Source organism: Papio anubis, chromosome X, assembly GCF_008728515.1.
Source record: "Papio anubis isolate 15944 chromosome X, Panubis1.0, whole genome shotgun sequence".
NCBI classification, from domain to species: domain Eukaryota; kingdom Metazoa; phylum Chordata; class Mammalia; order Primates; family Cercopithecidae; genus Papio; species Papio anubis.
In genome coordinates, this window is record NC_044996.1 from 4554725 (window position 1) to 4567618 (window position 12894).

General features: G+C 37.9%; 1 protein-coding gene across 12 annotated transcripts in view; it reads right to left on the reverse strand.

Moving 5' to 3' along the window:
- The window catches only part of MTMR1 (myotubularin related protein 1), a 72829-nt gene extending 61679 nt beyond the window's left edge, over nucleotides 1-11150 (reverse strand). For 9 of the 12 annotated variants that reach the window (XR_004180690.1, XM_031660733.1, XM_031660730.1 and 6 more), the window contains exon 1: nucleotides 10727-11148. Coding sequence is in view for 11 of the 12 variants with exons in the window: in XM_031660733.1 (XP_031516593.1) it covers nucleotides 10727-10849 (123 nt within the window). In the remaining variant the exon portion in view is untranslated. Of the gene's footprint in view, nucleotides 1-10726 lie in introns of all 12 variants that reach the window. The other 3 variants (XM_031660734.1, XM_031660731.1, XM_031660735.1) reach the window with 3 other exon arrangements.
- Between the last annotated feature and the right edge of the window lie 1744 nt (nucleotides 11151-12894).

A 12894-nucleotide genomic window follows, 5' to 3' on the forward strand; every position in this document is an offset into this window, starting at 1 on the left:
AAGCATGCTCCTGACCCCAACACAGCCCCACCTAAATCTGTTTCGCTTTTTGAGGGGGCTGACAAAGACCCTTAACTCCCAGAATGCCCTACTCTGCTCTGCTCTCTCCTTCCACCACAACTTTACATGTCTATTTTAACACTTACCACAGGCCAACTTGTACTGTAATTTTCTGTGTCTCTTTGCCTGACTATGAACTCCATGCAGCCCAGCCCAGCCCAGCCCCTTGCACATAATAGGTACTCACATCATGTTTCTGGAAGTGGAGTAGTGTTCAGCAATGACAACACACTCCTCTTGTATTTATTCTTACACATTATATTTTTGTAGAGTAATAGCGTACAGTAAATGAGCATTTGTGTTCCATCCATATGTCACCTCATTTAATATATTCAATCTCTGTTTTAATACCCATTATACAGATGAAGACACTGAGACTCAACAAGGTCAACTAACTTCTTAGGCAGCTTGTTAGTTACGGGGCTGGGATTCAAGGTGAAGTGTTCTGACGCTAAATTTTATCTTTTGGATAAAGCACATGAGAAAATTCTAAGTCAAATAAATATCAGTTTTTTTATAAGCTAGTTGTCTTTGAACTTATGCCCCTAAGAGGCTTCTTCTCAATAAAACATTGTAATATTGGAGTAAAAACTCCACTATTTTCTGCCTTAGGCATAAAGTCTATAAATATTTTTGCTTTAGCAATCAGATTGCTACAAAATACGTATTTTAAAAAAAAAGGTTTTACTCTGCTAAGAAGTTGGGACTGTCAGTCAGGAGGAGATGGTTCTTGCTCTAGTAAAACTAAGCATGTTTATTGAAGCCTCAATAAACAGAAGTCTATGCAGGCCAATAAAAATCTAAAACAGTCTTCCCAATACATTTTTTAACATCATCATCAAAATACAACCCTGGGGCCAGGTGCAGTGGCTTACACCTTGGCTTCCCAGTACTTTGGGAGGCCAAGGCAGAAGGACTGCTTGAGTCCAGGAGTCCGAGACCAGCCCAGGTAACATAAGGAGACCCCATCTCTACAAAAAATAAAAATTAGCTGGATGTGGTGACGCATGCCTGTAGTCCCAGCTACTCAGGAGGCCAAGGCGGGAGGATCACTTGAGCCTAGGAGGTCAAAGCTGCAGTGAGCCTTGATGGTGCCACTGCACTCCAACCTGGGCAACAGAGCAAGACCCTATCTCCAAAAAAGAAAAAAAAAAAGTACAACCCTGGTTTTTGGGAAATTAGCCACACCTAAACCTTACCTGATACCTTTGTCAAATCTTGACTGAAACAATCACTCTTAAGGCCCACCATAAAATGTGGCAAATGAGCTGTTCGTTTCTATCCTGGCTGAAGTATGCTGGCCCAATTTCCATTTACAAAAGTAATGAATATATTGTTAATTGACTAGTAGAAGGATAATTGTTGATATTCTTGCTGTTAACTAAATTTATTATAAGAAACATAATAACTTCTAACATCTTTTTTAGCATAACTGTATTTTTCAGTTGTTATAAATACAATGATACAAATTTTTACATGCAATATAGAATCATTCAGCAGTCTAAAAATCTTGACTTTTAAAATTAAACTTTAAATTTTGGGATAATTGTAAAACCACATGCAGTTGTGAGAAATAATACAGATTCCATGTACCAGTCACCCAATTTCCTCAATCGTAGCATATTACAAAACTATAGTACAATATCAGAACCAGGATATTGGCATTGATTACAATCAAGATGCAGAAAAATGTCATCACTACAATGAACTCTACTGTTGACCTTTTATAGCCACATCTTACTCCCCTCCCTGCTTTCCTCTCTTCTTGGCCCCTGGCAACCACTCATCTATCTTTATTTCTATCATTTTGCCATTTGAAGAATGTCATATAAATGAAGTCATACAGTATGTAACCTTTTGGTACTGTCATTATTTTACTCACGTAATTCCTTTAAGATTCATCCAAGTTGCTTGTGTGTATCATTATTTCTTTTTATTGTTGAGTAATATAGTCCATAGCATGGATGTACTACAATTTGTTTAACAATACACCTGATGAAGAACATCTGGGTGGGTTCCAGTTTTTGACGATTATGAATAAAATTGTTAAAAACATTCATGTACAGGTTTTTATGCAAACATAAGATTTAATTTGTCTTGGACAAATGCCCAGGAGTACAATTGTTCGGTCATATGGCAGGTGCACATTTCGTTTTTAAGAAACTGCCAGACTGTTTTCCAGAGTGGCTGTACCATTTTACATTCCCATCAGCAATCAGTGAATAATCTGATTCTCCACATTTGGTGGTGTCACTTTTCAAAAATTTCTAACCATTCCAATAGGATGTAGTGATATCTGTGACTTTAATTTACATTCCCCTATTGAGAAATGATCCTGAACGTCTTTTCACGTGCTTACCTGCCATGTGTATATCCTCTTTGTTGAGATGCTTCATATTTTTTGCTTATTTTCTAATTGGATGGTTTGATGTTTTTACTGTCGAGTTTCAAATATTCCTTATATATTCTAAATACTATTCATCTGTCAGATATGAGGTATACATCTATTTTCTTCCACTCTGTAGCTTGTCTCTTCATCTTAACAGAGTCTTTCATAGAGCAAAAGGTTTTACATTTTGATCAATTTTTCCTTTTATGGATTGTGCTTTTGGTGTAAAGTTTAAGAAGAATGATTTACCTAGCCCCAGATCCTTAAGGTTTTCTTTTTTCTCTAAAAGTTTTATACTTTTAAGTTTGTGATTCATTTTGAGTTAATTTTTGTATAAGATGTGAGACTTAGATCAAGGTTTTTTGTTTGTCTACAGATGTCCAATTACTCCAGCAGCATTTGTTGAAAAGTCTATCTTTCAACCATTAAATTGTTTTCATGTCTTGGTGGAAAAAAAAATCAGTTGAGCATATTTCTGTGGGATGACTTGTAGGTTCTCTGCTCTGTTCCATTGATCTGTGTGTCTGTACCTCTGCCATAGTCTTGATTACTGTACCTATACGACATGTCTTGAAGTCATTTAGACTGATTCTTCCCACTTTATTCTTCAAAATTGTTTCAGCTACTTTAGTTCCTTTGCCTTTCCATATAAGTTTTAAATCTATATCTACAAAAAATCTTTCTGGGATTTTGATAGGAATTGTGCTAAATGTGTATATCAATTAGGGGAGAAGTGACATTTTTCCTATATTGCATCATCCAAATACATGAACAACGCTGTATGTATCCATTAATTTAGATCTTCTTTGATTTCTTTAATCAATATTTGATAGTTTTCAGCATATGAGTCCTGTTCATGTCTTATTAGATTTATACTTGCTATGGTTGGAATACATCCCCAAAATTTCATAAGAAAATATTTGCAAATCACATCTCTGGCAAGGTATTAATATCCAGAACATTAAAAAAAAAAAAAAAAAACTCCTACATCTCAACAGCAACAACAAAAACCACAAACATCACAAATAACAAGTGTTGGCAAGAACATCAAGAAATTAGAACCCTTGTGTACTGTTGGAGGGAATGTAAAATGGTACAGCCACTGTAGGGGTTTGAACACGTCCCCTAAATTTCATGTATTGGAAACCAAATCCCCAAATTCATGTTTATTGAAGGTAGGGCCTTTGGAAAGTAATTGGGATTAGATATGGTCATCAGAGTAGGGCTTCCATGACGGGACTGGTGACTTTATAAGAAGAGAGATCTGAGCTAGCAGGTTTGCTCTATCTTGCCATGTGATGTCTCCTGCCGTGTCATGACGCAGCAGGAAGGCCCTGACCAGATGATCACCCCTCATACTTGGACTTCCTAGCCTCTAGAACTGAAAGTAGTACATTTATTTTCTTTACAAATTACCCAGTCTGTGGCATTCTGTTACAGCAGCAGAAAATGGACTAAGACAATACCTAAGTATTTCATTGTTATAATACTAATGTAAATGGCATTGTGTTTTTAATTTTGGTCTCCACATGTTGCTAGTACATAGAAATGCAACTGACTTTTATATATTAATCTTATATCTATATTGTCTTGTGACCTTGCTAAACTCACTTATTAGTTTTAGGAGGTTTTTTTGCTGTGTTCTTTCTTCCTTCCTGGTGTCTCAGGATTCCTCCTTTTACTGCTTCCTTTCTGTTCAGAGAACTTTCTTTAGCCATTCTTTTAAGATAGGTACGCTAGTGACAACTTCTCTTCCAGTTTTCCTTCATCTGAAAATGTCTTGATTTCCTCTTCATTCCTGTAGCATATTTTTACATGGTTGACTTTTTTCTTTCAGCACTTGAAAAATGTTGTGCCACTTCCTTCTGACCTTCATGGTTTCTGATGAAAAATCCACTGTCATTAGAATTAATTTTCCTTATAGGTAAAGTGTTATTTCTCTTACTACTTTCAATATTTTTTTCTTTGTTTTCAGTTTTCAGAAATTTGACTATAATGTGTCTTTGTGTGCATTTGGGGGGATTTCTCTCATTTGGGATTCACTCAGCTTCTTGAATCTGTAGGCTTACGTGTTTTGCCAAATTTGGGGAGCTTTCAGTCATTACTTCTTCAGGTGCTTTTTCAGCCCCATCCCCTCTCTCTCCTTTGGGACTTTGATGACATAAGTGTTAGATCTTTTGTTATACTCCCACAAGTCCCTGAGGCTCTGTTCATTTATCTCTGTTACTCAAATTGGGTAATTTCTATTGTTCGATTTTCAAGTTCACAGATTCTTTTTGTCTGTCCTCTCTATTATGGTGTTGAACCTATCCTTTGAGTTTATTTCATTTATTGTATTTTCTAGTTTTAAAATTTCCATCTGGTTCTTCTTTGTCTCTTACATTTCTTTGTGGAAACTTTTTTTTTCATTGTTTGTTTCAAGCGTATCTGTAACTGCTTATTGCTTACAAAAAAGCAATTTTATGATGACTTCTTTAAAATCTAACATCTCTATCATCTCAGTTTTGACATCTGTTGATTCTCTTTTTTCATTCAGTTTGAGATCTTCCTCATTCTCAGTATAACGAGTGATTTTTCATTAACATCTGCACATTTGAGGCATTATGTTTTAAGACTCTGGATCTTATTCAAACCTTCTGTTTAAGCTGGCTTTCTCTGACACTGCTCCAAGAGAAGAGGGGTACTACTTCATTACTTCTAGATAGGGGTAGGAGTCCAGGTTCCCTACTCAGCCTCCACTGACACTGCAGAGTGGAGGGCTCCTCATTATTGCTGAGCAGGGGTGAGAGTTCTAGCTCCCACCTAGGCTTCCACAGAAACCTCCCTGGCTGAGAGAAAAAGGGGTGCCTCATTGTTGCCCTTGATACGGCCTCTACTGACACCACACTAGAAGGGGCAACCTGCCTACCAATAGATGACAGTGAAAGTCATGACTCTTCACCAGGTCTCCCCTGATACCACCACCACTCCAGGGAGTTGGTACGCCTCAGTATAGCCTGGCAAGGGTGGAAATCAGGCTCTCCCAACTGGCTTTGTTGGTGGGGTGGGTGTGGGTCATAATTTTTTTCTGTGGTGTTTGGCTGGAGTAGAGTAGTTAGTGTGTTTTCTTTTTGCTAGGTGCCCCTTTCCTGGTCCTCTGGCTAGACAGAGTAGGCCTTTCTTATCTACGCCTGTTGGCATTTCTGACTTACTGGTTTCTTCAGCAATGAGTCTGGGACATATGTGGCAAAAACAACCCCAGGAAATTCACAACCATGTCATTCCCTGGGTCTTGAGGTCCCTAGCTAGTCTGCCTTTTCTACCTTTCAGAGTATTCTTATGTTTATTTTGTAGATAATATCCAAGGTTTTCAGTTGTACTTAGTAAGAAGAATAAGAGAAAATATATTTGCTTCCAGTTTTTCCAGAAACAGAAGTCTAAATCTTAACATTTTTAAGAAATAATTATTTCCCACAAAAACGATGATAGGATAGCACTCTTGTATCTATTACAGTGGTTACAAACTGGAGGCCTATGGTACCATAGGTTTTTTAAAAAAAATTAATTGCTGTTAGGTGGGCATTCTGTACTCTCCAGTTCTCTACAGCACTCCTCCATGTCTGCCTAGATTTGTGAACTGTCCCATGAAGGCATCTGAGTTTGCAACCTTTGATTTATAAGTCACGAGGCCAGGCTATAGATTACAGACATAGACTTCGAAAGTTCATGCTAAAGCTTCCCTTTTCATAGACTAGGGCCCAATTTAAGAAATGTTAACCAAGACTCAGCTCAAGCATAATGAAGCCTTTCCTATACTCTGCCATCGACTTCCCTCCAAATGTAATTACTGTACTATCCTAGCCAATGATTAAACTTAGTACAAGGTCATCTCCATTTTCTCATTTTTCTTCAGAATGTTTAGAGAAGAGATATAGCTACTGTGTGTGTGTGGGTGAGGGAAGGAGAACAGAAAAGAGGTGATGATGATGAAGCAAGAGGAAGGAAGATGATCACATTAAAACTATAGTGTCCTCAGGAAGGGGAACATCACACACCGGGTCCTATTGTGGGGAGTCGGGGGGAGGGATAGCATTAGGAGATATACCTAATGTAAATGACGAGTTAATGGATGCAGCACACCAACATGGCACATGTATACATATGTAACAAACCTGCACGTTGTGCACATGTACCCTAGAACTTAAAGTATAATAATAATAATAATAATAACTATAGTGTCCTAATTTTCATAAAGCTGGCCCAAATCAAATTCTTTTGAACACAATTGAATAATGTTCTACCAAGAAAGGCATTTAGAGGTGAATAATCTAATCCAAGCCCCTTTATCCTTCCAGATAAGGAAACTGAGACTGAGAGACTATACAAGGTCACAAGCTAACCAATATTGTTTATACCACCCCATCATGTTCTCTTTTCATAGCCTAGTCCTACTTTCCAAACAATGGAAGCTGTGATCAACTATGTCACTTCTACCAATAGTTCCTAAAAATGTTTCCATTTGTAACTGTATTATTTCATCTAATCTACGGATTACATTCGAATTTTGTTCTTAAAATTTCTGACAAATTCAAGAGAGATTTTTTACCATTTGTTAGCCTAGTAAAAAATGAAAGCAATTGAGTTGGTAGTGGAGGGGGGACAAGCAAAACAAATATTTTATTACATTTTGTCTAATAGTCTTAATTATCAGGCCAGTCTTCAGGATGACTCAGTATTAAATCAGGCATTTATTAATTTAGCTGCCCCACATTTCAGTATAATAGCTATCCACTCTTTCAGCTGGGACAATGCTTGCCAAACTTACCATTTCACATACCACCTCAACAAGTTTGGTTTGCTGTATCTGCAAACTGCCCATACTAATTTTATACTTATCTTTATACTGATTTAAAATCAACTCCTTTTTAATACTTTGCCTGCTCTAAGCCATAACATCCACTAAATCACAAGCCTGATGTGCTGATTTTTCTAATACACAAGAAAATAATTACATAGCTACTAAAATATGTCCATGGACATACTGTCTAAACTCATCTCATGTGATACCAGCTATATTCTGTACTTTAGATGAGCTGACCCTGGGCTGACAATTTATGATATGAGTAAATAATAAAATAATTATTCTCCAATATCTGAGTTGCTAATTATTCAGATTCTTAGTAACATACCAGAAATACAGGGTCCAATCACCAATTTCAACAGATATAAACTCAGGAAGCCTAGGTTTTCAGATTTTATCGTGCATAAGAAATATATGAGACCCTTGTTTCCTTGCCTCAGAGACTCTGATTCAGTAAATCTGGAATGGAGCCCAGGAAGCTGCATTTTTACAGGTACTCCAGGGAATACTGTTTTCAGAAGACCCAAGGGTCACATTTTGAAAAACAGTGGATGAGGCCAGGTGTGGTGGCTGACACCTGTAATCCCAGCACTTTGGGAGGCCGAGGTGGGAGGATCACTTGAGCCCAGGAGTTCAAGACCAGCCTGGGCAACATAGTGAGACCCCATCTCTATTAAAAAAAAAAAAAGAAGAAGAAGAAGAAGAAAAAGAAGAAAAAATAAAGAATGAAAAGCAGTGGATGGGAATGGGGTGGGACAAAATCTTAAAATCACTCTAGTTTTTCAATAGGATGACTTGAGTTCAAATCCCAAGTCTAACTGTATGACCCTAAGCAAGTCATTTCATCTCTCTAGGCCTTGGTTTCCTCATCTGTTAAATGATGATTGTAATAATAGCTACCTCAATGGACTTTTTTAAAGAAGCAGGATATCTCTATGTTGTCCAGGCTAGAATGCATTGGCTTTTCACAAATGCGATCACAGCACACTGCAGCCTTGAATTCCTGGACTCAAGTGATCCTCCCATCTTAGCCTTCCAAGTAGCTGAGACTACAGGCCACCACACCCAGGTTCACTGGGTTGTTTTAAGGCTTAAATGGATGACATGTCAAAAAGCATTACAAAACCACAGAGCTTATATATGTTAGAGGGTTGATGATGATGATGATGACATAGAACCATTCTCGACAGCCTGTTACAACTCAGAAGACAATCAGCATTTCAAATAAGATGCCAAGTGCTCTGCTCCATATAAACATCTGCTCCCATTTAATTACTGACGTTGAGCTTAATCTATAATAAATTAGCCCCCAAATTAAGTGTGTATTTCAAATAAGACACTTACACAATAGATAATTTCAAATATCAACTGATGACTGCAACTTAAATCCTCAAGGAACTTTATCTGGATCTTCAGGGTCAACCCCATGCAATAGCTCCCATGCCAGCAGGGTCCCAAAGGCCCATTTTGGTTACCCTGATTTTAAGAACTACTTTATAGGGAGCATGTACAATTATCTTTGTGGTTTAGAAATATTTTATGTATTTATTATATTAAAAAAACCTCTCCTTGAAGAAAGTGTAACAACCCCTGAATTATAAATTTAACACCAACTTTTCAGATTTAGCTACAGGGCAAATATAACAAAGACAATTATAAAACATGCTCCCTTACAATAATTCATCAAAGACTTTAGCTATGATCTGATGTAGGAACTTAATTTCCAAAAGAAAGAAAGCCTTATTTTTTCTGAATACCATCTGTTCAACCATTCCAACATGAGCTAATTCTGCTACACAAAATTTGTAAATAGACTAAGATTGAAAAAACTTAGTTGCTTCATGTTAAAGTACAGATTCAGTCTGATCTATTCATGTAATGTTAGAAAGCTATGCACACAGTCGACATCCAATCTTTTATAGGACACACACAACACTAACAACTATTCAATCTTAACGAAAACATTACAGTTAACTCATAATTGTCCATAAAGAAAATCACCCCGAGGTGTGGCAGCTATTCTCTGCTAATATGGGTTCTTAAGTCTCTCAGCAGGCAGTTTCTCAGCTAAGGTGCAGGCAATAGGGCAACTGGAACTGGTGCAATCCGCAGCTGGTCAGTGACCAGTCATTCACGCATCGGTGATGCAAAAAATGCTTCTCCCACCTGGAGACAGTGTGTTTGCCCGGCCAGGTTTTAAGGTCCAGGAGCCCCAGCTGCTCTTTTATGGGCAAACATGAACACCAGATAGCAGGAAAAACTATTAAGAAATATACTGTCTTCTAGCTGGGCAGATTATCCAATTTCTGGTAATCCACAGCTATGCCTTCCTTTGGTAGGCATAATCAACAGCATCTGCCAGTTTGGATGAAGCAAGAGACAGCACCATAGCCAAATCTCAATTAGTTGGCCTCCTGAGCCTGTTTCTGCCCTTGTTATTACCCTATGAGCTCTAAAGAGAAACTGAAGATAAAGCTCCTGGGAGCATCTACTAAGAATTAATTAGGATCTTTACTGTAATTCTTGATATTTGTAAGATTTGATGTCTGGCAAGGACCATGATTTTGAGAGATTGTTAACTAATGGTAGTCTGGGATATCAAATGCATTTTACACACACTTGTGAAAAATCAATCATCTCTTACTAGCAGGCAAAAATGGCTACTAATAAACAGAAACCTCAATTTAGGCAAACATCACTACTGAAATATAAATGTGATTTCATTTAATGTACCTATTAATAGTTTATTGACGTTAAAACGAAGTTAGTCTTTAGCGTTAACAAAGATGGAGCAAGCGATTTTTTTTGGTTTGTTAATTGATTCAATATTTATTGAGCAACCATTATGCTCCAGGATTGCGCCTGGGAAGCCAGTGGTGAGTAAAACTGCCCTAGTCTCTGCTGACAAGGAGCTTATCACTTAAATTTAGAATAAGCAGAGAATCTAACTTTTAAAATAAACAAAAAGATTTTCACTTCAGTAAGGACTGAAAAATGAGGCTGCCCATACAGTACTCTTGAGATTTTGGAAAGGTTTTTATTCATTCTAGTATCACATGTTAATGCTGAATACTCACAGATAATACATTAAAAAATTGTGAAGTTAGGGAAGTATTGTACATCAAGATATTTTCTGAAACTCACAATACTAACAAAGAAGCTATATGCATTTATTATTATAAAATGGAACTTGATTTTTAAAAGAATCATCGTCATCTAAAGACAGCTTCTCCTCTCAATTACAAAACTATATGTACTGGATACTGGTAAAATTTCTCTTCTACATTTTAGATCTAACAACAGAGAACCTTTCGTCCTTATTCTCGAGCAAATGGCCGTGTTGCATCAAAGGGCCAACGGTTCACTTGAATTAAAACTGCAAAGCTTCTTGGCTACTTAGCATACTGAAAATGAATTAAGCACTCAATGTTGCTTACCTTGTAATCTCTGGATACATTTTCTGATGTCACTGAACCTGAAATCTGACTAGAAATTGTAGCAGCTATAAGCTGTTTACACCATTCAACATGTGATCCTGTAGGACTAAAAAAAAATAGCATGGATTACAAAACATTATATCATAGGATCTCAGTGAAAAAACTAGCACTGAATAGGAATATGATAATACTTCTTTTTTTAGATGAACTAACTAGACTCTTTGGTTACCTTTACATTTAATCTAAGAACTGAAATAGCAACTGACAACTAGGAAATAAGATTAGGTTCCAGGTTAATTTTAAATGAATCACCCAATTTTCTCAAAAAAAGTTGAAGATTCTAGGTGTTAGTTAAGCTTACTATTCTCTACCATTTAATGGAATTTTACTCTATTAAAATTATACAGAAGAAATCCTTTTTTTTTTTTTTTTTTTGAGACGGGGTCTCACTCTGTCGCCCAGGCTGGAGTGCAGTGGCGCAATCTCGGCTCACTGCAACCTTCCACGTTCAAGAGATCCTCCCACCTCAGCCTCCCATGTAGCTGGGACTACAGGCACATGCCACCATGCCCGGCTTGTTTGTGTGTGTGTGTGTGTGTGTGTGTGTAGACAGGGTTTTGCCATGTTTCCCAGGCTAGTCTTGAATTCCTGGCTCAAGTGATCCACCCGCCTTAGCCTCCCAAAGTGCTAGGATTACAGGCATGAGCCACCGCACCCACCCGGGAGAAATATGTGAAATATTTATCTTACAGCATAGGCTTTTCAAACATTCAATTAATTTCATGTTGGTAGTTTTAAATCTAGAAAATAGTATACTTTTGAGTGAAGCAAAGTGACTCAGAAGAAAATCATGAGATTTATAAATTACAGCCTAGAAAAATGATATTCTCTGTGTAGTATTAACAATACTACACTTCTGTAAGTGCTTTGACAACTTACAAATGGTTTTTATTTTTTATTTCTTTTTTTTTTTTTTTTTTTTTGAGACAGAGTCTTGCTCTGTCACCCAGGCTGGAGTGCAGTGGCACGATCTCGGCCCACTGCAACCTTCGCCCTTCCGGGTTCAAGCAATTCTCCTGCCTCGGCCTCCCTAGTAGCTGGGATTACAGGCGTGTGCCATCATGCCTGGCTAATTTTTGTATTTTTTAGTAGATATGGGTTTTCACCGTGTTCGCCAGGCTGGTCTCGAACTCCTGACCTCAGGTGATCCGCCTGCCTTGGCCTCCCAAAGTGCTGGGATTACAAGCACAAATGGTTTTTATTATATCAGAGCCTCACAACCATGGTGTGATGAGAAGGCAGAACAGGGACTAGCCGACTTGTCTTTGAGGAGAGAAAATTGAGGCACAGAGGTGACATGCCCTGTGAGAAAGTAGCTGTCCTCAACAGGACATGGAACAACGAATAGTGACTGACTCACTGCACTGAAGCCAGCAGCACAGATGCGAGCCAACCGCTTTATATGAAAACACAGCAATGCAAAGAAAATGTCATCTTTCACTCCCACAGAGCTCTGAGGCATCAAAGCATTTTCACACGTGTAGCCTTGCCCAGCCTCACAGTGACCCATTTTACAGATGAAAAAATTAAGGCCCAGTTTTGCCCCAGGTCACATGACTGGCAAGTGGTCAGGCTGTACTCACCTGACCTAAAAGACCACATAAGCCAACTAGGCAGTGAGAGATTTAACAATTGCCCCTAGAGGCCGGGTTCCTCTCACAATTTGGCAAAACACTAAGAAATCAAGCTAGAGGGCTAAGAATACTGACAAAAGTTTACCTTGCAGGTAGCTTTCACTGTAAAGAATGTTTCAGGCCTTTTAAAAAAATCACATCACTGATTAAACCCACACTCATGTATCTGAAGGACAGAAACACCTGGAATCCCCAGGCAATATGGAAAATGACCCAAAGAGTAAAATAAAGAAAACGGAAGTTCTGTGCTAGTGATCCAAATTGCAGTCTCTGATCAAAACACACCAGAGGTTATCTGTGTGGTTGAAAATACTGAACGAGCAGAAACTCCTATCACATGCCAGGAATCTATATACCACAATTTCGACCTGAGGGGGAGAAGGAGGGAAAAGAGAGAAATTTGTTTCCTTCTTAAAGGTTAAGTCACTTTTATTCCCGCGTATATCATACTTTGCCTGTCATAATGCCTTTTTC